Source organism: Mustelus asterias, chromosome 1 (assembly GCF_964213995.1).
Source record: "Mustelus asterias chromosome 1, sMusAst1.hap1.1, whole genome shotgun sequence".
NCBI lineage: Eukaryota > Metazoa > Chordata > Chondrichthyes > Carcharhiniformes > Triakidae > Mustelus > Mustelus asterias.
In genome coordinates, this window is record NC_135801.1 from 3986320 (window position 1) to 4009838 (window position 23519).

At 48.3% G+C, this 23519-nt stretch overlaps 1 protein-coding gene across 4 annotated transcripts in view; it reads left to right on the plus strand.

Annotated features, from left to right (window-relative positions):
• Positions 1–23519, plus strand: part of LOC144488359 (electrogenic sodium bicarbonate cotransporter 1-like) — a 189531-nt gene that overhangs the window by 81587 nt on the left and 84425 nt on the right. For all 4 annotated transcript variants that reach the window (XM_078206518.1, XM_078206638.1, XM_078206450.1 and 1 more), the window contains exons 9-13: positions 1182–1269; positions 8361–8515; positions 18423–18536; positions 19244–19418; positions 22444–22577. In XM_078206518.1, coding sequence (XP_078062644.1) covers positions 1182–1269; positions 8361–8515; positions 18423–18536; positions 19244–19418; positions 22444–22577 — 666 coding nt within the window. The remainder of the gene's footprint in view (positions 1–1181; positions 1270–8360; positions 8516–18422; positions 18537–19243; positions 19419–22443; positions 22578–23519) is intronic.

Sequence of the window (23519 nt, forward strand, 5' to 3'; positions counted from 1 at the left end):
ACAGACGCTGCCAGACCTGCTGAGTTTTTCCAGCACTTTTTGTTTTTTATTTCAGCTCTCCAAAATCTGCAGTATTTTGCTTCTACTCCCGGCGACGTCGGCAGAACCTACATTGTCTCCCAGTCTAATCGTTCCGAGATTTTAAAATTCTCATCCTTGTTTTCAGTCCTTAGACATGCCTTGCTCCTCCCTACCTCTGTGACCTCCAACTATCTGAGGTACCTGCGTTCCTCCAATCCTGACTTCTTGGGCATTTCCACTTTCCATCACTCCACCATTGGTGGCCGAGCCTTCAGCTGCCTGGGCCCCAAGCTCTGGGACTCACTCCCTGAACCTTTTCTCTACCTTGCTCATCCTCCTCTTTTAATGACTCCACAAATCTACATCTTCCCTGTTTGAATATCTCCTTAATCCTGGAAATACTCAGAAGACCAGTCAGGATCTTTGGAGCGGTAATATTTCAGGTCTGTGACTTATCGTCAGAATCAGGGGTCTGGTCGTAAAAATAAATTTTCAGAAGAAAATATGTCCCAGGTACAGAGGCCAGAATTTTACTGGCACGCCCGCCCAAGGCGCATACGATCCCTCTCGATGCCAACAGAGAATGCCATTCTGCGAGCCTTGCCCACCCCGATTCTGCGGCCGGCGTGCCGGTAAAATTCCGGTCAGAGAGCCTGCTAAAGCAGAATGACAACTTGCATTTATATAGCGCCTTCAACATAGTTAAACATCCCAAGCTGCTTCATAACAGCAATTTTTAAATACAATTTAACACTGAGCCACCAGGAGGAATATTAACCCAAGTGACCCAATGAAAGGGCAAAGAGGTGGATTCTAAGGAGAGCGGGAAAGAGATGGAGAGGTTTAGGAAGGAAATTCAGGGCTCAAGCAGCTGACGGTAGGACCACCAACGGTGGAGTGGTTACAACTGGGGCTTTGCATTGTTGGGGGAGACTGTGATGTCGGAGGGATGTGAGGCTGGAGGAGGTTACAGAGAAAGCGGGAAAGAGGGGGCAGGGAGGGATTTGAAAGCAAAGATGGGAATTTTTAAATGGAGGTGTTTCTGGGCCTGGGATGATATATCTCAGTGAGCGTCAGAGCTGTTGGGTGCAAAGATCTTGTATTTAGGACCATTTAGATTTGGTATAGTTTGAGACTAACGCCATTTTTTTTTTGTTTAGGTTTCTGTTCATTCTGCTTGGGCCCAAAGGAAAGGCAAAATCGTACCATGAAATTGGAAGAGCGATTGCCACTCTCATGTCTGATGAGGTGAGAACTAAGAACACGTTGTCTACTTGTGATGCCAACACATCTCGTTGGAGGCATGTGCCCCACAGGGGGTGTAACAAAGGTTCATCAGATTGATTCCTGCAGTGTTCCTGAAAGGAGAGACATGTTGCTGCCTCTTTTCTTGAGAATACTCAAATTGTGTATCACCCAGAGATTGTTTATGAAGTGTTGATATATCCTGAGAACGGGAAAGGCATTCTATAAATGTGAACCCTCTCTTTATTAGTAGACTTGCTGCTTTGTTGGGGATGTTGCAGCTATGAGGAACTCTTTCCCCTAACAAATTAGACAGAATAGAGATTGGGATCGAGCTTTTTGATTGTCACATGTATTTGTATGCAGTGAAAAGTATTGTTTCTTGCGCGCTATACAGACAAAGCACACCGTACATAGAGAAGGAAAGGAGAGAGTGCAGAATGTAGTGTTATAGTCATAGCTAGGGTGTAGAGAAAGATAACTTAGTGAAAGGTTGGTCCATTCAAAAGTCTGATGGCAGCAGGGAAGAAGCTGTCCTTGATACGTGACCTCAGACTTTCATATCTTTTTCCCAAAGGAAGAAGGTGGAAGAGAGAATGTCCGAGGTGCGTGGGGTCCTTAATTATGCTGGCTGCTTTTCCAAGGCAGTGGGAAGTGTAGACAGAGTCAATGAATGGGAGGCTGGTTTGTGTGTTGGATTGGGCTACATTCAAGACCTTTTGTAGTTTTTTGTGGTCTTGGACAGAGCAGGAGCCATACCAAGCTGTGATACACCCAGAAAGAATGCTTTCCATGATGCACCTGTGAAAGTTGGTGAAAGTCGTAGCTGACATGCCAAATTTCCTTAGTCTTCTGAGAAAGCATTGCTCACTTAAATCTATTTCATAGCTTCAAAAATACAACACAGTAGGAATGATCTGACAGGATCACCAGAGGAACACTGAGTGATTTTGTTAACCATGCTGCCATTTTATACTTCAAGAATATTCTGTCCATCAGTGTTACATTGAGTTGCTGTGGCAAAAACACGATGTAATCTGGAGCTGCGGTGGAGGCTCCAATTCTCCTCCCTTCTCATGGATGACCGGGAATCTCTCCCACACTTATCACCACCATTGTGCCACTGAGAGCCCCCCCTCTGTGCTGATAGCTCATTTCAATCCTTTCATCCTCACGGCGGCACAGTGGTTAGCACTGCTGCCTCACAGCGCCAGGGACCCGGGTTCGATTCCGCCTTTGGGTCACTGTCTGTGTGGAGTTTGCACATTCTCCCCGTGTCTGCGTGGGTTTCCTCCAGGTGCTCCGGTTTCCTCCCACAGTCCAAAGATGTGCAGATTAGATGGATAGGCTAAATTGACCCTTAGTGTCCAAAGATGTGTAGGCTAGGGGGATTAGCGGGGTAAATATGTAGGTTGTGGGGATCGAGCCTGGGTGGGATGCTCTGTCAGAGAGTTAGTACAGACTCGATGGACTGAATGGCCTCTTTCTGTAGGGTGGGGATTCTATGAGAAAACATAAAATTGGAGCTACTCGTTTCACCCTCTTGTCTTCCACCAATAAACTGGCGACAGTTTACAAAACAATTCTTTTTTTTATTGGTTGGGAGTCAGGAAGCATTTCTTTCCTGTTTCCGAGTGTATAGTTTGTGAGGTGTTGATGCAGCAGCGATTGACATGACGAGGAATATATTCAAAAAGAACAATTACTTTTCAAAGTGAGCCCTTAATAATTACTGGGGTTCCACTGAACCCCAAGGGGAGACATAACATCTCGCAGTAGATATCGATCAAAGCACCTGCTGGACAGAGATATGGGAAAGTGCTGCTTCCATTTCCATCTCTCGTGTCAGAGAACAATGCAAATCCATTCAGTAGAAATGTTCTTAAAAATGGGCAGCAATCTAATCATAGAATCCCTACAGTGCAGAAGGAGGCCATTCAGCCCATCGAGTCTGTACCGGTCGCAATCCCACCCAGGCCTTATTCCCGTAACCCCACACATTTACACAGCTAATCCCCCTGACACTAGGGTCAATTTAGCATGGCCAATCCACCTAACACACACATCTTTGGATTGTCCAATCATGTGAAAGAATTTGCATTGATATAGCACCTAACAAACAGATGCTTCATCACATGATTTATTGCAAACACTTAAAGAGCCTTTAAAAAAAACTTCAATATCTTTAGCTATTGTTTTAGTAATTTTAATTTATTCGTGTCACAAGTAGGCTGGCATTAACGCTGCAATGAAGTTATTGTGAAAATCCACACTCCGGTGCCTGTTCGGGTTACACTGAGGGAGAATTTAGCACGGCCAATGCATCTAACCAGCACATCTTTTGGACTGTGGGAGGAAACCGGAGCACCCGGAGGAAACCCACACAGACTCAGGGAGAATGTGCAGACTCCACACAGACAGTGACCCAAGCCGGGAATTGAACCCGGGTCCCTGGCGCTGTGAGGCAGCAGTGCTAACCACTGTGCCACCGTGCCGTGCCCCTCCCCCCACCCCCCCCGTGCCACCGTGCTACGAGGCAAAAGTGTCCAAATCATACTTATCAATGTCACATTGATTTATTTTTCTCCCGGTGTTTTGTTTGTGACAGCGTCCAGGAGACTGCTCTTGAAATCTGGAGGGGTTGGCAATCCTAATGTCACATGACCTCAGGATATTCCAAAGCGTTTTCAGGCCGGGGTGGGGGTGGCCGGGGGGGGGGGGGGGGGGGGGGGCGCGGGGGACGTGTTTAATGGCTGCGTAGTCACGTTTCGAACTTAAAATGATCTCAACTCAACCCAAACCAAGGAAGATCTCTTTTGCATTCTTGCAATTCTGGCCATCAAGTGCAAAACATGCTCAACATGACCCCATCATGAAGCTTTGTCAAAGACCCAGCATTTGACAACTGTTTGGCGCTGCAATAGTTAACAGGTTTCCACGGCCACTCGACAGCGAGCCGGGGGTTGCTGCGGGGTTGTCCATTTGAGAAGGGACATTGGATGGGCATTTGAGGGGAATGTGTTGAGAAACATGGGGATAAAGTGGCAGAACGGGACCGACTGGATTGTCCTGCAGAAAGCTGGCACGGAGCGGATGGGCTGATTGGCCTCTTCAGGATCATAATGACTTCATGAGATTCTTGATGAAGACAGTTCCCCTTTTAATTAACAATCAGCTCTCCCAGTAAGTGACATCGCTGTTTGGCCTCATTTCCTTGCCAGCTGACAGGCATCACAAACGCACAAAGTAGATATGGACTGCAAGATGGGGCCCCATGACCCCTGCCCCACCCACCCCACCCCCCCCCCCCTTCACCCTCCCCACCCAACCCCACCCCCCCCCCTTCACGCTCCCCACCTCACCCCACCTCAGACCCTCATTTTTGGGCCAAATCTAAACTTTAATGTGATGTTGAATTGTCCGGAGGGATGAACTCTCCCTCCAGAATCAGTTTAGATTATTTTTCTCTTGTAAATTCAGCACACTGTCACTTGTTCACTGCGACCATCACTGCCTGACACTGCCTTGTTCCATTCTGCACACTTGCTTTTGTCTCCATTGTCTCCGAGCTTGCCTTCTATTAATGCGATTGACCAGAATTCTGTTTGGGATTTGTTTCAACAACAGATAGCTTTCATTCTGGCCGGCTGCCTGATCGATAAACTAAACGCGGGAATGTGGGAAAGTAGGTTAGCAAGGATGCTCCGCAGCCGGGGCGGAGAGCGGGCAGGGGGCTGCACAGGGATTGTGAGGGATTGCAAGTGCATCAGTATAATTGGCACATTGTCCCTCCTTTACCAGTTCAAGTGGCTTTTGTTCTCACGTGCTGATGCGGTGCCGACATATAACGTGACCCGGAACCGTGTCGCCCTCTCTTTGTGTTGTGCGTCGCTGTCCTTAATCAAGATTCTTGATTCTGACCTAATAGAGGTGTTTAAGATTATGAAAGGGTTTGAGAGAGACACAGAGAAAGCATTTCCACCATTGGGGCGTTTAAGGGGCTTTTAGATAAGCACATGAATATGCAAGGAATAGAGGGAGATGGAGCAAGGGCAGGCAGAAGGGATTAGTTTAATTTGGAGTCATGTTCGGCACAACATTGTGGACCGCAGGGCCTGCTCCTGTGCTGTACTGTTCTGTGTTCTATGCTGTAGGGGACCAGAAGACAAATTTATAAGACAGTTACTAATAAACCCAATGGAGAATTCAGGAGAAACTTCTGCAAGCAGAGAGTGTTGAGAATGTGGAACTCACTACCACAGGGAGCGGTTGAGTGTATAATGTAGATAAATTTAAGGGGAAGCTGGATAAACAGACGAGAGGTAACGAATGTTCTGGCCGGGCCTACAATGGCTCATTCTGTGTACATGGAGTGCTTGTTTGAATGGCTGTATTTATCGTCATCTTGAGGATGATCATGCGGAATCCATTCCAGATGTGTGCCCCAAGCTTATCTTCCCCGATCTCCAGCAGCCAGCCAATCATTTAGACCCAAGCATAAAGGAGAGAGGGCTGCACATCCAGCACAGGAGGAGGCCCTTCTCCCCGCTCCTCTCTGTGAAATCGATTTGTCCTACATCCCACTCTTATCCCCGTATCCCTGTAAACCTTTCCACCTGCCAGTGTCTATTCCACTCCAAGTTTGCAAGTTCCTGCTCCCGTCGCCCATTCAGGCAGCGCCTTCCAGATCACAACAACTCACCGTGTAAAAAAAATTCCCCACCTCCCGACTGGGTGACCAGGAATCTCCCCCACATTTATCACCACCATTGTGCCACCGAGAGCCCCCCCTCTGTGCTGATAACTCACTTCAATCCTTTCATCCTCAAGGTGGCACAGTGGTTAGCACTGCTGCCTCACGGTGCCAAGGATCCGGGTCCGATTCCTGCCTTTGAGTCACTGTCTGTGTGGAGTCTGTACGTTCTCCCCGTGTCTGCGTGGGTTTCCTTCGGGTGCTCCGGTTTCCTCCCACAGTCCAGCGATGTGCGGATTAGGTGGATTGGCCATGCTAAGTTGACCCTTTCGTGTCCAAAGATGTGTAGGCTAGGGAGATTAGCGGGGTAAATATGTGGGCATGTGGAGATCGATTGTAATTAAATTTTAAATCTGGTTCCTCTGATCACTGACCCTCCTGCTAGGATTTCTCTTCACCCTTTCCCGACATTTTAAGCGTCTCACTTGAATCCCCTCTTAACCTTCTCCGCTTTTAGGAGAAAAATCCTGAGTATTCAGCATGAAATTGCAGTTTATTAATTCTTTGCGAACTCATTGGAGAGCAACGCTCTCACTAGGTATTTGTCATGAAGCTACAGATTCTGGTGATGCACGGCTGTAATCAGGAATGCTTTAATGAATTTCTCATTTCCATTAAATCATCCGAGTATCTGTTACAACATTGCCACTGGCGGGACGAGGTTGAAGGGACATGGAGGTTAAAGTTACTGACCATCACAATCTAAATTGTTGTTTCAAGCATTCATTTATGGAACTACTTTAACACAGCTTCAGAATTTACAGGAAGAAAAATACTGTAGACATTTACAATGAACTAATGTTTGATTATTGTCACATGTATTGGAAAATACAGTGAAAAGTATTATTTCTTGCACACTACACAGACAAAGCATGCCGTTCATAGAGTACATAGGAGAGAAGGAAAGGAGAGGGTGCAGAATGTAGTGTTACAGTCATAGCTAGGGTGTAGAAAAAGACCAGGATAATATAATGTAGGTTCATTCAAACGTCTGATGGCAGCAGGGAAGAAGCTGTTCTTGAGTCGGTTGGTGCGTGATCTCAAACTTTTGTATCTTTTTTCCGACGGAAGAAGGTGGAAGAGAGAATGTCCGGGGTGCGTGGGGTTCCTTGATTATTCTAGCTGCTTTTCCGAGACAGCAGGAAGTGTAGACAGAGTCAATGGACGGGAGGCTGGTTTGTGTGATGGGCTGGGCTATGTTCACGACCCTTTGTAGTTTCTTGCAGTCTTGGGCAGAGCAGGAGCCCATACCAAGCTAGGATACAACCAGAGAAGATGCTTTCTATGGTGCATCTGTAAATATTTGTGAGAGTCGTAGCGGACATGCCAAATTTCTTTAGCCTCCTAAGATAGTAGAGGCATTGGTGGGCTTTCTTAACTGTAGTGTTTACCATTCTTAACATAATCAAGGACTCCACGCACCCCACACATTCTCTTCCACCTTCTTCCGTTGGGAAAAAGATGCAAAAGTCTGAGGTCACGTACCAACTGACTCAAGAACAGCTTCTTCCCTGCTGCTGTCAGACGTTTGAATGGACCTACCTCGCATTAAGTTGATCTTTCTCTACACCCTAGCTATGACTGTAACACTACATTCTGCACCCTCTCGTTTCCTTCTCTATGAACGGTATGCTTTGTCTATATAGCGCGCAAGAAGCAATACTTTTCACTGCATGATAATAGATATGACAATAATAAATCAAATCAAATCTTGAAATCTTTCTTGGGAGGAATTGTGAAAGTTCAGAGATAAGACATACTTACTGATCTAATGCCTTTGGGATGAGTTGTAAAACTGATACCTTGTCTGATCTCTCAGGTAGACATAAAAGACCAAGCTGCAACAGAGATTTGGTAGATTTGTTTTGGCAAGTATTAAATATTAGAGCCACAAGGTGAATGGGTGAAGCCAATTACAACAACAACATTGACTTTATCTATATTGCACCTTCACCTCAGTAAAATGTGCCAAGGTGCTTTGCAGCAGCATAATCAGACAAAATGTCACACCAATCCACGTAACGAGATGTCAGAGCAGGTGACTGAAAACAGAGGTAAGTTTCAGAGTGTTTAAAAGGAGGACAGAGAGGCGGTGACATTTAAGAAGGGAAGTCCAGAGCTTCGGACCCAGCGAGGCAGTGGCGGATGTGCTATAATTGGAGGGGCAGAATGGTCTCATTGGCCTGGAGGAGGCAGATCAACCTTGATCCAATTGAATAGTAGGCATAGCCGAAGGGCCAGATGGTCTATGTTCATAGGCAGAATCAGAAATAATAATTATTATTTGTGACTTATTTGTTGTTGTTTAAGGATTTCTGTCTTTCTCTGTCTCACTGTTTAGCTGTTTCATGACATTGCCTACAAAGCCAAGGATAGTGCCGACCTCTTAGCTGGAATTGATGAGTTTCTGGACGAGGTAATTGTCCTTCCTCCCGGTGAATGGGATCCGGAGATCAGGATAGAGCCTCCAAAGTCACTTCCGTCTTCCGACAAAAGGTAAAGAGATCCTTAACGTGTACCGGAATATCGGGAAAAAGTGTCTCGTGGTCGCTAGAGATGCTCTTTATAACTGGGATCGTCCTGGCTACAAATGTTTAGCAACTGCATCTGCCGTCAAACGGCCCAGACAGATGGTCAAAGGGACCTGATGCTGAGACGTCTCCCAGGCTCTGGAGCTGATAACGCTTCTCCCCAATTGGCTAGATCCACAAGATCCCACGACACCTTTTCAAAGAGGTGCCGATTTGCCGATTTGGCCAATACCTATCCCACAATTAGCATCACTTAAACAAAGCAGATTGCTTGGTTATTACCGTGTATTGTAGCAGAGCGGTTAGTGTTACAAGGCCAATAAGCTCGGTGCCTGGCCTGTGGTCCAATGTCATGAATTCATAACCCCCTCATCGCAAGTTGAGTTTAAATTGAATAAAAAACCACGGTGACAGTGACATTACAGAATTATTGTAAAATCCAGTTTGGTTCACTTCAGAGAAGGAAATCTACCCTCCTGACCTGGCCTGGCCTGTGTGTGTCCACAGGCCCACAGCAAACTGCTTGCCTCTGAGTGAGCCACTCAGTTGTGTTCAAGAAGGCGGCTCACTCCCTATCTTTCCAAGTGAAACCAGAGATGGTTATAAGTTCCGAGCTCTGACAAAGGGTCATCGAGACTCGAAACATTGGGTGGAATTTTACCGGCGCGTCCACCCAAGTTTCGTACGATCCCACCTGAGGCCAACGGAGAGTGCCGTTCTCCGAGCCTCGCCCGCCCCCAGAATCAGGGCGGGCGTTCCGGTAGAATTCCGGCCATTGGCTCTGCTGTCTCTCCGCAGACGCCGCCAGACCTGCTGAGATTTTCCGATATTTTCTGTTTTTGTTTCAGATTCCAGCATCCGCACAGTATTTTGCTTTTATAATAAGTTCTGGCGTTGCCCTGTGTATATGTAGATATATTTTTAAAATCACATTACTGTTTGTACGAACTTTCTGTGTGCAAATTGGCCGCTGTGTTTCTGACATTACAGCACTGAATTCACCGGTTACAGAGTGCGTTGGCATATTAATGGGTACAGAGGAATATGGGTCAAACGCGGGCAGTTGGGAGTAGCTTCGGGGCTTAAAAAAAAAGGGCGGCATGGACAAGTTTGGCCAAAGGGCCTGTTTCCATGCTGTAAATCTCTATGATTCTATGACTCTGTATTCTGTGCTTGTGAAAGGTGCTATATAAATGCAAGTCTTTCATGTATTCCTACCCCGACAAGAACATGATGAGAAAGCGTAGCAAATGATTTTTTTGCAGCTTTTCATTATGGTCCTCACTGAGGCAGGGATAAATGCGGAACCGTGCGGTGGCAGAGAGGTCAGTAAACAGATTAATGCTCACTCACCCATCTCTGAAGGGCAAGACTTCAAAGATCTCTAAAAATAAACCTTATAGCTTATTTCTCTCCATTCTAAAACCACTTGAAAACCAAAATGTTAAAGGAGTGTGGGGAGGTCACCATGATAATGCTTTCAGTGTCAGAGGTTATCACAGCATGACACAGGGGTCGGATAGTTAACCCGCCAGGTCAAAGGGTGCGTCATCACTGTCACGGGTAAATCTGGGCCAGATTGGGGACAGGAGGGCAGAGGAGGAATAAAGTTTAGAGAGTGAACAAATATGGGCTTGTCGTATGAGGAGCGGTTGAGGATTCTGGGTCTGTACTCGATGGAGTTTAGAAGGATGAGGGGGGATCTTATTGAAACTTACAGGATACTGCGAGGCCTGGATAGAGTGGACGTGGAGAGGATGTTTCCACTTGTGGGAAAAACTAGAATCAAAGGGCACAACCTCAGGCTAAAGGGACGATCCTTTAAAACAGCGATGAGGAGGAATTTCTTCAGCCAGAGAGTGGTGAATCTGTGGAACTCTTTGCCGCAGAAGGCTGTGGAGGCCAGGTCGTCTTTAAGACAGAGGTAGATAGGTTTTTGATTAATATGGGAAAAAGACAGGAGAATGGGGATGAGAAAAATATCAGCCATGATTGAATGGCGGAACAGACTCGATGGACCGAGTGGCCTAATTCTGCTCCTATGTCTTATGGTCTTATGGCCCTCTGAGAATTGCAAAGAGTGGTCGCAGCACACAGTCTTTACATGAGAGCAATAATCAATCGCACTGAATGTCTGATTTATCGCCATCTGTTTATTGCAAACAATTATTTCTCATGGCTTTGCTCAAAGGTAAAAGTAAAAATATGTTTTCTTCCTTTTTTTTCTCCATGCGTTTGACAGTCTTTAAAACCTGTCTGGTATTTTCTGTCACCCTCTCTTTCTGTCACTCACTTTCTTTTTCCCTCATACTCTCTCTCTCTCCCTCCAGTCTGTCTCTCTCTTTCCCCGTCCTCTCCCTCCCCACTCAAGGGTCTAACATCTGTTCATTCTGGTGTATTTCCCAGGGAGCCAGTTCGCTTCATTACGCATGCATGGACACAGCGTGTGATGTTATCCATGATAACACCTTTCCTGAACAAGTCACTCACATTCCCAGACTCTCACTTTGCTTAGTATCTCTGTACAGAATACGTCCGTGTGCACAGCAAGATCCCACAAACAGTAGCATGTTAATAACCAGACAATTTATTGTTTGCCAGGAAATTCCCTCCTCTTTCTCAAATAATGTCCTACTACATCCAACTGAGAATACAGACAGAGCCTCGGTTCAATGTTTCACCTGAAAGGGGGTCGCTGCAGCGCTCCCTCAGTACTGACCCTCTGACAGTGCAGCACTCCCTCAGTACTGACCCTCTGACAGTGCGGCACTCCCTCAGTACTGACCCTCTGACAGTGTGGCAGTCCCTCAGTACTGACCCTCTGACAGTGCAGCACTCCCTCAGTACTGACCCTCTGACAGTGCGGCACTCCCTCAGTACTGACCCTCTGACAGTGTGGCAGTCCCTCAGTACTGACCCTCTGACAGTGCGGCACTCCCTCAGTACTGACCCTCTGACAGTGCGGCACTCCCTCAGTACTGACCCTCTGACAGTGCGGCACTCCCTCAGTACTGACCCTCTGACAGTGCGGCACTCCCTCAGTACTGACCCTCTGACAGTGCGGCACTCCCTCAGTACTGACCCTCTGACAGTGTGGCAGTCCCTCAGTACTGACCCTCTGACAGTGCAGCACTCCCTCAGTACTGACCCTCTGACAGTGCAGCACTCCCTCAGTACTGACCCTCTGACAGTGCGGCACTCCCTCAGTACTGACCCTCTGACAGTGTGGCAGTCCCTCAGTACTGACCCTCTGACAGTGCGGCACTCCCTCAGTACTGACCCTCTGACAGTGCGGCACTCCCTCAGTACTGACCCTCTGACAGTGCGGCACTCCCTCAGTACTGACCCTCTGACAGTGTGGCAGTCCCTCAGTACTGACCCTCTGACAGTGCAGCACTCCCTCAGTACTGACCCTCTGACAGTGCGGCACTCCCTCAGTACTGACCCTCTGACAGTGTGGCAGTCCCTCAGTACTGACCCTCTGACAGTGCGGCACTCCCTCAGTACTGACCCTCTGACAGTGTGGCAGTCCCTCAGTACTGACCCTCTGACAGTGCGGCACTCCCTCAGTACTGATGCTCTGACAGTGCGGCACTCCCTCAGTACTGACCCTCTGATAGTGCAGCACTCCCTCAGTACTGACCCTCTGACAGTGCGGCACTCCCTCAGTACTGACACTCTGACAGTGCGGCACTCCCTCAGTACTGACCCTCTGACAGTGCAGCACTCCCTCAGTACTGACCTTCTGACAGTGCGGCACTCCCTCCGCACTGACCCTCTGACAGTGCAGCACTCCCTCAGCACTGACCCTCTGACAGTGCGGCACTCCCTCAGCGCTGACCCTCTGACAGTGCGGCACTCCCTCAGTACTGAAATTCTGACAGTGTAGCTCTCCCTCAGTACTGACCCTCTGACAGTGTGGCAGTCCCTCAGTACTCACCCTCTGACAGTGCGGCACTCCCTCAGCGCTGACCCTCTGACAGTGCGGCACTCCCTCAGTACTGACCCTCTGACAGTGCGGCACTTCCTCAGCACTGACCCTCTGACAGTGCGGCACTTCCTCAGTACTGACCCTCTGACAGTGCAGCACTCCCTCAGTACTGACCCTCTGACAGTGCGGCACTCCCTCAGCACTGACCCTCTGACAGTGCAGCACTCCCTCAGTACTGACCCTCTGACAGTGCGGCACTCCCTCAGTACTGCACTGGGATTGTCAATGCATAAATGTGTGTAGCAGAGTCTGGAGTTGGACCCAAATCCAGAGCTGTCTCTCTCTGAAGCGTAATACCTACTCACTGCGCCCAGACTGACATTTAAAAACATTCTTCGGAATGTTTTTAATGAGTAATATTTGTTCCGTTTCATTTCAAGGTTTGCTGCCCAGTTCTGAGGACCAGGTTTCTCAGGTTGAATGTAGAGGGTCAGCACAAGAGGAAGTGATTACTGGGGCAGATTAAGGAGCAAGTTTACCTTCGTCTACTTAACTGTCAGCTGTAAATAAACTCCTCATTGTGGAAACAGATCAGCCCCAGTTAAAGCCCGGTTCCTTTTCACTGTACCAAAGACTTTTTGGTTCTTCTTGAATTAAGAAAAAGGTTAGATTTAATAATAAACACTTGAATAATTATTTAATGATACACAGGACTGGCCAATCACAGATTTGTTTCAAATTCAAACCAGTCCTTTTCACACCCTGGGGAATGCACAGCATTCATCCAACCTCCACAATTCATAATGTCGCCCGCTAACAATGATTTCCAACATCAAGCGTCACACAGGCAGAGAGAGCTTGGTGGAATCAGTTGTTCCTCTCTCTTACCTTCCACAAAGTTCCCCTTCGCCCACCACACCTCGTTCTCGCTGATCTATATTGGCTCACGGGATCGCATTGCTTCACTTTTTAAATTCATTTCCTGGTTAGCAAATCTTTCCATGGCCTCACCCCTCCCCATCTCTGTAATCTCCTCCAGCCTCACACTGCTCACCCATCTCTGCACTCCTTCCACTTCTTTTTTGCATCCTCCGGTTTTTATCATTTCACTATTGGCGGCCATGCCATCAGCTGCCTGGATTTCCCTCTCCGCCTCCCTCGCTCTCCACCTCCATTCCACTCTGCCTTGCTCCCTCTCTGCGTCCCTCGCTCTCTGCTTCCATCTCTCTCTGCCTCACTTCCACTCTGTCTCGCTCCCTTTCAGCCTCGCTCTCTCTCCCTCCCTCTCTCTTTCTCTCTCCCTCTCTCTCTCCCTCCCTCGCTGTCTCCCTCCCTCTCTGCCTCCCACTCCACCTACCTCTGTCTCTGCCTCTCTCCCTCTCTGCCTCCCTCCCTCACTGCCTCTCTGCCTCGCTCCCTCACTGCCTCTCTGCCTCATTTCCTCTCTGCCTCACTTCATCTCCGCCTCTCTCCTTCTCCGTCTCCCTCCCTCTCTGCCTCACTACCTCTCCACCTCTCTCCCTCTCTGCCTCGCTCCCTCTCTGCCTCTCTCCCTCTCTGCCTCGCTCCCTCTCTGCCTCGCTCCCTCTCTGCCTCTCTCCCTCTTTGCCTCTCTCCCTCTCTGCCTCTCTCCCTCTCTCCCTCGCTGCCTCGCTCCCTCTCTCCCTCTCTCCCTCTCTCCCTCTCTCCCTCGCTGCCTCTCTCCCTCTCTGCCTCTCTCCCTCTCTGCCTCGTTCCCTCTTTGCCTCGCTCCCTCTCTCCCTCTCTCCCTCTCTCCCTCGCTGCCTCGCTCCCTCTCACCCTCTCTCCCTCTCTCCCTCTCTCCCTCGCTGCCTCTCTCCCTCTCTGCCTCTCTGCCTCGCTCCCTCTCTGCCTCCCTCCTTCTCGGCCTCTCTCCCTCTCTACCTCCTTCCCTCTCTGCCTCACTCCCTCTCTGCCTCGCTCCCTCTCTGCCTCGTTTCCTCTCTGCCTCTCTCCCTCTCTACCTCTCTCCCTCTCTGCCTCCTTCCCTCTCTGCCTCGCTCCCTCTCTGCCTCGCTCCCTCTCTGCCTCGCTCCCTCTCTGCCTCTCTCCCTATCTGCTTCGCTCCCTCTCTGCCTCTCTCCCTCTCCCCTCTCTGCCTCTCTCCCTCTCCGCCTTGCTCCCTATCTCTGTCTCCTCCTTAAAGACACACTCAGTGTCAAATTTTATTCAAGAACACGGCTGTGAAATGTCTTGCAATGTTTTACTTTATCGAAGGCGCTACTTAAATGCGAGTTGCTGTTGTTTCCCATGGACAGTGTCCGAGTTAGCAATGATTCTGGATGCAAATTCAATGCAAGGATTTCCGACCTCCTTAATCAAAGCAAAATACTGCGGATGCTGGAAATCTGAAATAAAAGCAGAGAATGCTGGATAAACGCGGCCGTTCTGGCAGCGTCTGTGGAGAGAGAAACCCAGTTAACATTTCGAGTCTGTTTGAGTGGAGGCTGCAGCTCCAACCTGCTTCCTGTTTTTCACCCTAATGTGGTTTGATCAGAAATGGAGATAAACCCTCATTAATTGACTGGATAAACTCCTGAAAGAATCCCATTTAGCCAAATTAATTTGTCAGTTTTCAAATATAGTGATACATAATAAAACAGCAACAACACCACAAAATAATGAATTGGTTTGAAATTCTTTTCGGACATCCTTGAGATGTGGCCAGGTGCTACATGAATGCAGCCTCGCTCCATAGGAGTTGATGATTGTTCGGTTGTTTTATTTCACTGTTCAGCTCGCCAGAGATTTGGAACGACTTAAACACGGAACAAGCTGACAATCCCTTTGCCAAATTCTCAAAACTTTCCACTTTGTTGGTAATCCTTAACCACAGGATAAGGGACTCCTCCCAACTGGGTGAAGTACCAGGCTAGCTGAGAGCTTGGAGCCTTGGCCCTCAGGCTGCGCTGAGATCACTGGTATTGGGCAGGACAATCACTACAATCAGCCCCTGGATTAGGGCAAAGGAAATCAGCTGGGATCTCAGTTGGGCGGCACAGTGGTTAGCACTGCTGCCTCGCAGCGCCAGGGACCCAGGTTTGATTCCTGCTCTACGTGTGGAGTTGGCACATTCTCCCCGTGTCTGCATGGGTTTCCTCTGGGTGCTCCAGTTGCCTCCCACAGTCCAAAGATGTGCGGGTTAGGGGGATTGGCCATGCTAAATGATAGGGCAGAGGGGAGGGCCTGGGTAAGACGCTCTCTCAGAAAGTCAGGTGCAGGCTCGATGGGCCGAATGGCTTCCCTCTGCATTGTAGAGATTCTGTGGTTCAACACCAGTAACGTGCATTTATGTAGCGCCTTCGATATTGTAAAACATCTCAAGGTGCCTCAGGCATCAAGTTGACACTGAGCCAAGGAAGGAGACACCAGGTTGACCAAAAGAGGGTGAAAGGGGAGATTTTAAGGAGCGTCTTAAAGGAGGAGAGAGAGAGAGAGCGAGCGAGGTGGAGAGTGCAGGGCCCAAGCAGCTGAAAACCCTTCCAAAGAGCAAATACAGAGCCTGTAATGTCAACATTTAGTCAGGTCAGCACAAGAATCACTACACTGAGCTGTCGATAAGATAAATATCCATCCATGGACAGTGGCCAAAACTTTTGCAATACTGTCCTTCCATTCTGAAATAAGCAGAAATGATATTAGAAACGTTATCAGCTATTCCAGTTCTGACCAGTTTTAAACAGCGTCCAGGTGAAATTATTACAAGATAAAGCAGTTGCTGGTACTTTCACCCTTGATAAACCCAAGGCCTCCTCAGCAAACAGGTACAGATTGATCCAGCATTCTTCACCATGGTCACGGTCACTGAACCCTCCCTCAATGGGACGTTGATTCAGGTGTGGACATCTTCCCACACACTTTACCAGGGGTATTTAATGTAGGTGCTCAGGCTTGTGCCCGCTGGCATGAGCCTCACATTGCCGCTTTTCCGGATAACTCTCTGGGGGCGGCACGGTGGCACAGGAGTCTAGTTAAACCTGAGGACAACTGCGACACAAAACAATAAGTTACTAATCAGCTTCCACAATGGATGTGTATTTGGCAAATTAATTTCAATGTGGGCGGCACGCTGGCACAGTGGGTTAGCACTGCTGCCTCACAGCGCCAGGGACCTGGGTTCGATTCCCGGCTTGGGTCACTGTCTGTGTGGAGTTTGCACATTCTCCCCGTGTCTGCGTGGGTTTCCTCCGGGTGCTCCGGTTTCCCCCCACAGTCCAAAAATGTGTGGGTTAGGTTGATTGGCCATGCTAAATTGCCCCCTAATATCAGGGGGACCAGGAGGGTAAATATGTGGTGTTATGGGGATAGGATAGTACCTGGGTGGGATTGTTGTCGGTACAGGCTTGATGGGCCAAATGGACTCCTTCTGCACTGTAGATTCTATGGCTATGCAGATGAGTGTAGGAAGAATAAGGGGCGGGGGAGGGGAGGGGTCATACACTCCTTGGATAATAGGAGTCTAAATGGAATCAAGGAGCAAAGGGATCTGGAGGCTATAGACGCACAAAACACTAAAATTAGCGACACAGGTCAATAAGACCAATAAAAAAATACAGAACAAAAACGGAGTGATTTGTGGAAGGCTATAATTAGAAAGATAACGAGTGGTGTTGAGGTTATATGGAATCATGCTGAGGTCACGTAATGTGCATGATTTTGGCCTCTATATTCCTCTTCAGTTCTTTGCCCAATCGCCGATCTTACCCGCCAAAGATAGGGCAATAAGTCAGGCCCCAAACCTCCCCCCGCTGGAATGGGGATCAAACCCCATGCTATTGATCCATCCCAGCTGTCCAACCAACCAACAGCCCTAGAAGCAGTCTGAATTGCTATGGCAACATGCACTATTGTTTGGAGCTATGGATAGTGGGGAGAATGTGGGACTCGCTTCCACAGGGAGTGGGGAGAATGTGGGACTCGCTCCCACAGGGAGTGGAGAGAATGTGGAATTCGCTCCCACAGGGAGTGAGGAGAATGTGGGACTCGATCCCATAGGGAGTGGGGAGAATGTGGGACTCGATCCCACAGTGAGTGGGGAGAATGTGGGACTCGCTCACACAGGGAGTGGGGAGAATGTGGGACTCGCTCCCACGGGGAGTGGGGAGAATGTGGAACTCGCTCCCCCAGGGAGTGAGGAGAATGTGGGACTCGCTCCCACAGGGAGTGGGGAGAATGTGGGACTCCCACAGGGAGTGGGGAGAATGTGGAACTCACTCCCACAGGGAGTAAGGAGAATGTGGGACTCGCTCACACAGGGAGTGGGGAGAATGTGGAACTCGCTCCCACAGGGAGTGGGGAAAATGTGGGACTCATTCCCACAGGGAGTGGGGAGAATGTGGGACTCGCTCCCACGGGGAGTGGGGAGAATGTGGAACTCGCTCCCCCAGGGAGTGAGGAGAATGTGGGACTCGCTCCCACAGGGAGTGGGGAGAATGTGGGACTCATTCCCACAGGGAGTGGGGAGAATGTGGAACTCGCTCCCCCAGGGAGTAAGGAGAATGTGGGACTCGATCCCATAGGGAGTGGGGAGAATGTGGGACTCGCTCCCCCAGGGAGTGAGGAGAATGTGGGACTCGCTCCCACAGGGAGTGGGGAGAATGTGGGACTCGCTCACACAGGGAGTGGGGAGAATGTGGAACTCGCTCCCACAGGGAGTGGGGAAAATGTGGGACTCACTCCCACTGAGAGTGGTTGAGGGGAATAGTGTCGATACTGTTAAGGGGAAACTGGATAAAAACACGAGGGACAAAGGGATAGAAGGGTTTGTTGACAGGGTGAGATGAAGTGGGGGAGGAGACTCGAATGGCATGTTCACATGGGCAAAGATCAGTTGGGCTGAATGTTTCTGTGCTGTGGACACAACATCACTCAACATGCTTGAGAAAGCTCAGTGTTTTAACAGCATCTTTATTTGAAACAGGAAGAACATGTTCTCAGGAGGAGAGAGTATCCAGATGAACGGAGACATGCCTCATGATGGTGGGCATGGAGGTGGAGGGCATGATGTCCCTGATGAACTGAAGAAAACTGGAAAGTAAGAAAGGCGATTCTGTCACATTGATAAATATTTTAGCTACTCGACAATAACCGGAAATTCATGTTCGAGGTTCATCCATGATTTTTTGGACTGGTTTTTGCACAGTGATTTTTACTTGTTTCTATGTTTGACTCTTTAGGATAAAGTTCATGTATCATTGAATAATTGTCGACAAATGTTGTGCGCTCACTTGAATCAGTTAGGAGCACTAGCACTTCTAAATTGGAATGGTCCCTGGAATGAAGGGCTTGTCGTATGAGGAACGGTTGAGGACTCTGGGTCTGTACTCGTTGGAGTTTAGAAGGATGAGGGGGGATCTTATTGAAACTTCCAGGATACTGCGAGGCCTGGATAGAGTGGACGTGGAGAGGATGTTTCCACTAGTAGGAAAAACTAGAATCAAAGGGCACAACCTCAGGTTAAAGGGACGCTCCTTTAAAACAGAGATGAGGAGGAATTTCTTCAGCCAGAAAGTGGTGAATCTGTGGAACTCTTTGCCGCAGAAGGCTGTGAGGCCGGGTCATTGAGTGTCTTTAAGACAGAGATAGATAGGTTCTTGATTAATAAGGGGATCAGGGGTTATGGGGAAAAGGCAGGAGAATGGGGATGAGAAAAATATCAGCCATGATTGAATGGCGGAGCAGGTTCGAGGGGCCGAGTGGCTCCTACTTCTTATTTCTGATGTTCATTTGTCTGATTTTCAGGTTGTTTGGCGGTTTTGTGGCCGATATCAAGAGGAAAATTCCGTGGTTCGCCAGCGACTTCTACGATGCTCTGAGCATCCAGTCACTCTCTGCTGTTCTGTTCATCTACCTGGGAACCGTGACCAATGCGATCACCTTTGGAGGTCTCCTTGGCGACGCTACTGAAAACATGCAGGTTGGTGGCTGCTTTCCGCTGCAGGGCAGGTGTACCTTTTACTCCTATTTTAGGAGACTGATTCTCACTTTCAGTCAAGCCTGTCACATTTGGAACTACATAAATCTTTCCTGTCCAGACAGGCCATTTGGCCCAATTGTGGTATTTATTCCTCACGTGGGTAGCTTTCCATCCCTCTTTGTCTCACCCTATCAGCATAACCTTCTCAGTTCCCCCTTATGTATTAATCCATGTATCTATGTCCTTTACCTCCCCACTCCCTGCGGTAACAAGCTCCACATTCTTATCACTCTCTGAGGTAAAGACGTTTCTCCTGAATTCCTATTGGATGTATTAGTGACTATCTTATGTTGATGAGCCGTGGTTCAGGTCTCCCCAAGAACTGGAACCATCTTCTCCATGTCCACACCCTCAAACCCTCTCATTATTTTAAAGGCATCGAGCAGGTCATTTTGATTTGATTTGATTTGATTTATTATTGTCACATGTATTGGTATACAGTGAAAAGTATTCTGCACCCTCTCCTTTCCTTCTCCCCTATGTACTCTATGAACGGTATGCTTTGTCTGTATAGTGCGTAAGAAACAATACTTTTCACTGTATCCATGTGACAATAATAAATGGAATCAAACCTAGGAGTACAGGTTCATAGATTTTTGAAAGTGGAGTCACAGGTGGACAGAGTGGTGAAGAAGGCATTCAGCATGCTTGGTTTCATTGGTCAGAGCATTGAATTGGAACATCTTGTTGCAGTTGTACAAGACATTGGTAAGGCCACACTTGGAATACTGTGTACAGTTCTGGTCACCCTATTACAGAAAGGATTTTATTAAATTAGAAAGAGTGCAGAAGAGATTTACTAGGATGCTACCGGGACTTGATGGTTTGAGTTATAGGGAGAGGCTGGATAGACTAGGACTTTTTTCTCTGGAGTTTAGGAGGCTTTGGGGTGATCTTATAGAGGTCTATAAAATAATGAGGGGCATAGATCAGCTAGATAGTCAATATCTTTTCTCAAAGGTAGGGGAGTCTAAAACTAGAGGGCATAGGTTTAAGGTGAGAGGGGAGAGATGCAAAAGTGTCCAGAGGGTCAAATTTTTTCACACAGAGGGTGGCGAGTGTCTGGAACAAGCTGCCAGAGGTAGTAGTAGAGGCGGGTACAATTTTGTCTTTTAAAAAGCATTTAGACAGTTACATGGGTAAGATGGGTAAAGAGGGATATGGGCCAAATGCGGGCAATTGGGTAAAAGCAAATTACTGCTTTGACAAAGGGTCATCTGGACTCGAAACGTCAGCTCTTTTCTCTCCTTACAGATGCTGTCAGACCTGCTGAGATTTTCCAGCGTTTTCTCTTTTGACGGGCAATTGGGACTAGCTTAGTGGTTAAAAAAAAGGACGGCATGGACAAGTTGGGCCAAAGGGCCTGTTTCCATGCTGTAAACCTCTATGACAAACCAAAATGAAATCAAAAAGTTATAGAACGGGCAAAAGATAAGCGTGCAATCGTGTCTCCCAGGGTCAGTGTTCGGGGCCCTGCTCATTCTGAATACGGCCAAATCATTTCAAAGTTTGCTGGTGACATAAAGCTTGAAAATGTGATAGAGAATGAGGAGGCTGGTAAGAGAATACAGGGCGACGCGAGCAGACTGGCGAAATGAGCAGAGACAGGGCAGGTGGAATTTATTGCAGAGAAGAGTGAATTGATGTATTTTGGAAGAAAGGACAAAATAAACCGGAGGCGACAAAGCCAGCCAGTCGTTATAATCTGGAAGTTGCCCCCTGAAAGAACAGTCGGAATTGTAACTTACAAAGGGAATTGGATAAATGTTTGAAATTGAAAAATTTCCGGGGTTCTGGGAGAAGAAGAGGGGAGAGTGGGACTCATTGGAACGTCAGAACATGTGAAATAGGAGCAGGAGTAGGACATTCAGCCTCTCGAACCCGCTCCACCAGTTAACATGACCGTGGCTCATTTCCCTCAACACTACTTTCCCACACTGTCTCCATATCCTATGATATCTTTAATATCTAAGCATCAACTGATCTCTGTCTTGAACATATTCGAATGACTGAGCCTCCACAACCCTCTGGGATATAGAATTTCAAAGATCCAGCACCCTCTGAGTGAAGAACTTTATCCGCATCTCAGTCCCAATGTGCCTGCCCCTTAGTCGGAGTCTATGTGTCCTGGCTCGAGAAACCAGCCCCCAGCCAGAGGAAACACCCTCCCTCTACCTACCCTGTGGAGCCCTGTAGCTCTTTCAAGGAACATCACAAGTAGGATGGGCCCAATGGTCCTCTCTGCTGCTGAATGATTCTCTGATTCATCAATTTCACTTTTACACTTCATTCATAAAGAATCATAGAATCCCTACAGTACAGAAGAGGTCATTCGGCCCATCGGGTCTGCACCAGCCACAACCCACCCAGGCCCTATCCCTGTAATTCCACACATTTACCCTGTTAATCCCTCTAACCTATGCCTCCCGGGACACTAAGGGGCAATTTAGCAAGGCCAACCAACCCAAGCCGTACATCTTTGGACTGTGGGAGGAAACAGGAGCACCCGGAGGAAACCCACGCAGACACGGGGAGAACGTGCAGACTCTGCACAGACAGTGACCCAAGCCGGGAATCGAACCCGGGTCCCTGGCGCTGTGAGGCAGCAGTGCTAACCACTGTGCTACCGAGCCGCCCCATCTCTTACTCTATACAATAACTCCTTCACCCAGAGCATGGTGAGAACGTGGAACGCACCCACAGTGAGTGGTTGAGGTGAATAGTGTAGCTAGGTTTCTTCGGAGGCTGGTTCTGCTCATGAGAGGAAAGGGACAGAAGGATATACCGGGAGCGAGATGTGAAAGAATGGCGGGAGACTCGAGAGGAGAATAAACACTGGGAAGGAGTCGCTGGGCTGGATAATCTATTTCTGGGCCCTAAACGCGATGTAACTGGCACCGACATGGGGGTTGAGGAGCTGTGTGACTGGCGGAGTTTGCTGATGGTGATTTCTTGTGTTCCTCAGGGTGTGCTGGAGAGTTTCCTGGGCACAGCAGTCAGCGGAGCTGTCTTCTGCCTTTTTGCTGGGCAACCACTGACCATCCTGAGCAGCACGGGGCCCGTGTTAGTCTTTGAACGTCTCCTCTTCAGCTTTAGCAAGTAAGTATAACCTCGGTACAAATGCCCCGGTGAATGGTGTGTGCAAATCCTGGAGGGCAGCGTGATAGGCCCATAAAGTTGTTTCAAAAAAGACATACAGAATCCTGGGTGCAATGGGAGTGCGGAGCCCAGGCAAATCTTCATAAAACACCAGCTAGGTCCTAGCTGGATGTCACCATTGCATTCAGTTCTTGGGCACTGCATGTTAAGAAGGATGTCAAGGACTTGGGGAGAGTGCGGAGGAGATTTACCGGAATGGTTTCAGAGATGAGGAGCTCCAGTTAACGTGGAGAGGTTGGAGAATCTGGGATTGTTCTCCTCAGAGCAGAGAAGGTTAAAGGAAGATGTAAGTTAGATATGTTTTTGATAAAGTCAATGGGCAGAAACTGGAAGCTACGTCCATTCTTCAACAGAAGAGGGAATTCTTCTGAGAGAGAAATGGACGACATGGTGGCACAGTGGTTAGCGCTGCTGCCTCAAAATGCCAAGGACCCGGGTTTGATTCTGGCCTCGGATCACTGTCTGTGTGGAGTTTGCACGTTCTCCCCGTGTCTGTGTGGATTTCCTCCGGGTGCTCCAGTTTACTCCCACAGTCCCAAGATGTATAGGTTAGGGGGATTGGCCATGGGAAATGTGTAGGGTTGATTTGATTTGAGTTGATTTATTATTGTCACATGTATTAACATACAGTGAAAAGTATTGTTTCTTGTGCGCTATACAAAGCATACCATTCATAGAGAAGGAAAGGAGACCGTGCAGAATGTAGTGTTACAGTCATAGCTAGGGTGTAGAGAAAGATCAACTTAATGCGAGGTAAGTCCATTCAAAAGTCTGACGGCAGCAGGGAAGAAGCTGTTCTTGAGTTGGTTGGTACGTGACCTCAGATTTTTGTATCTTTTTCTCGACAGAAGAAGGTGGAAGAGAGAATGTCCGGGGTGTGTG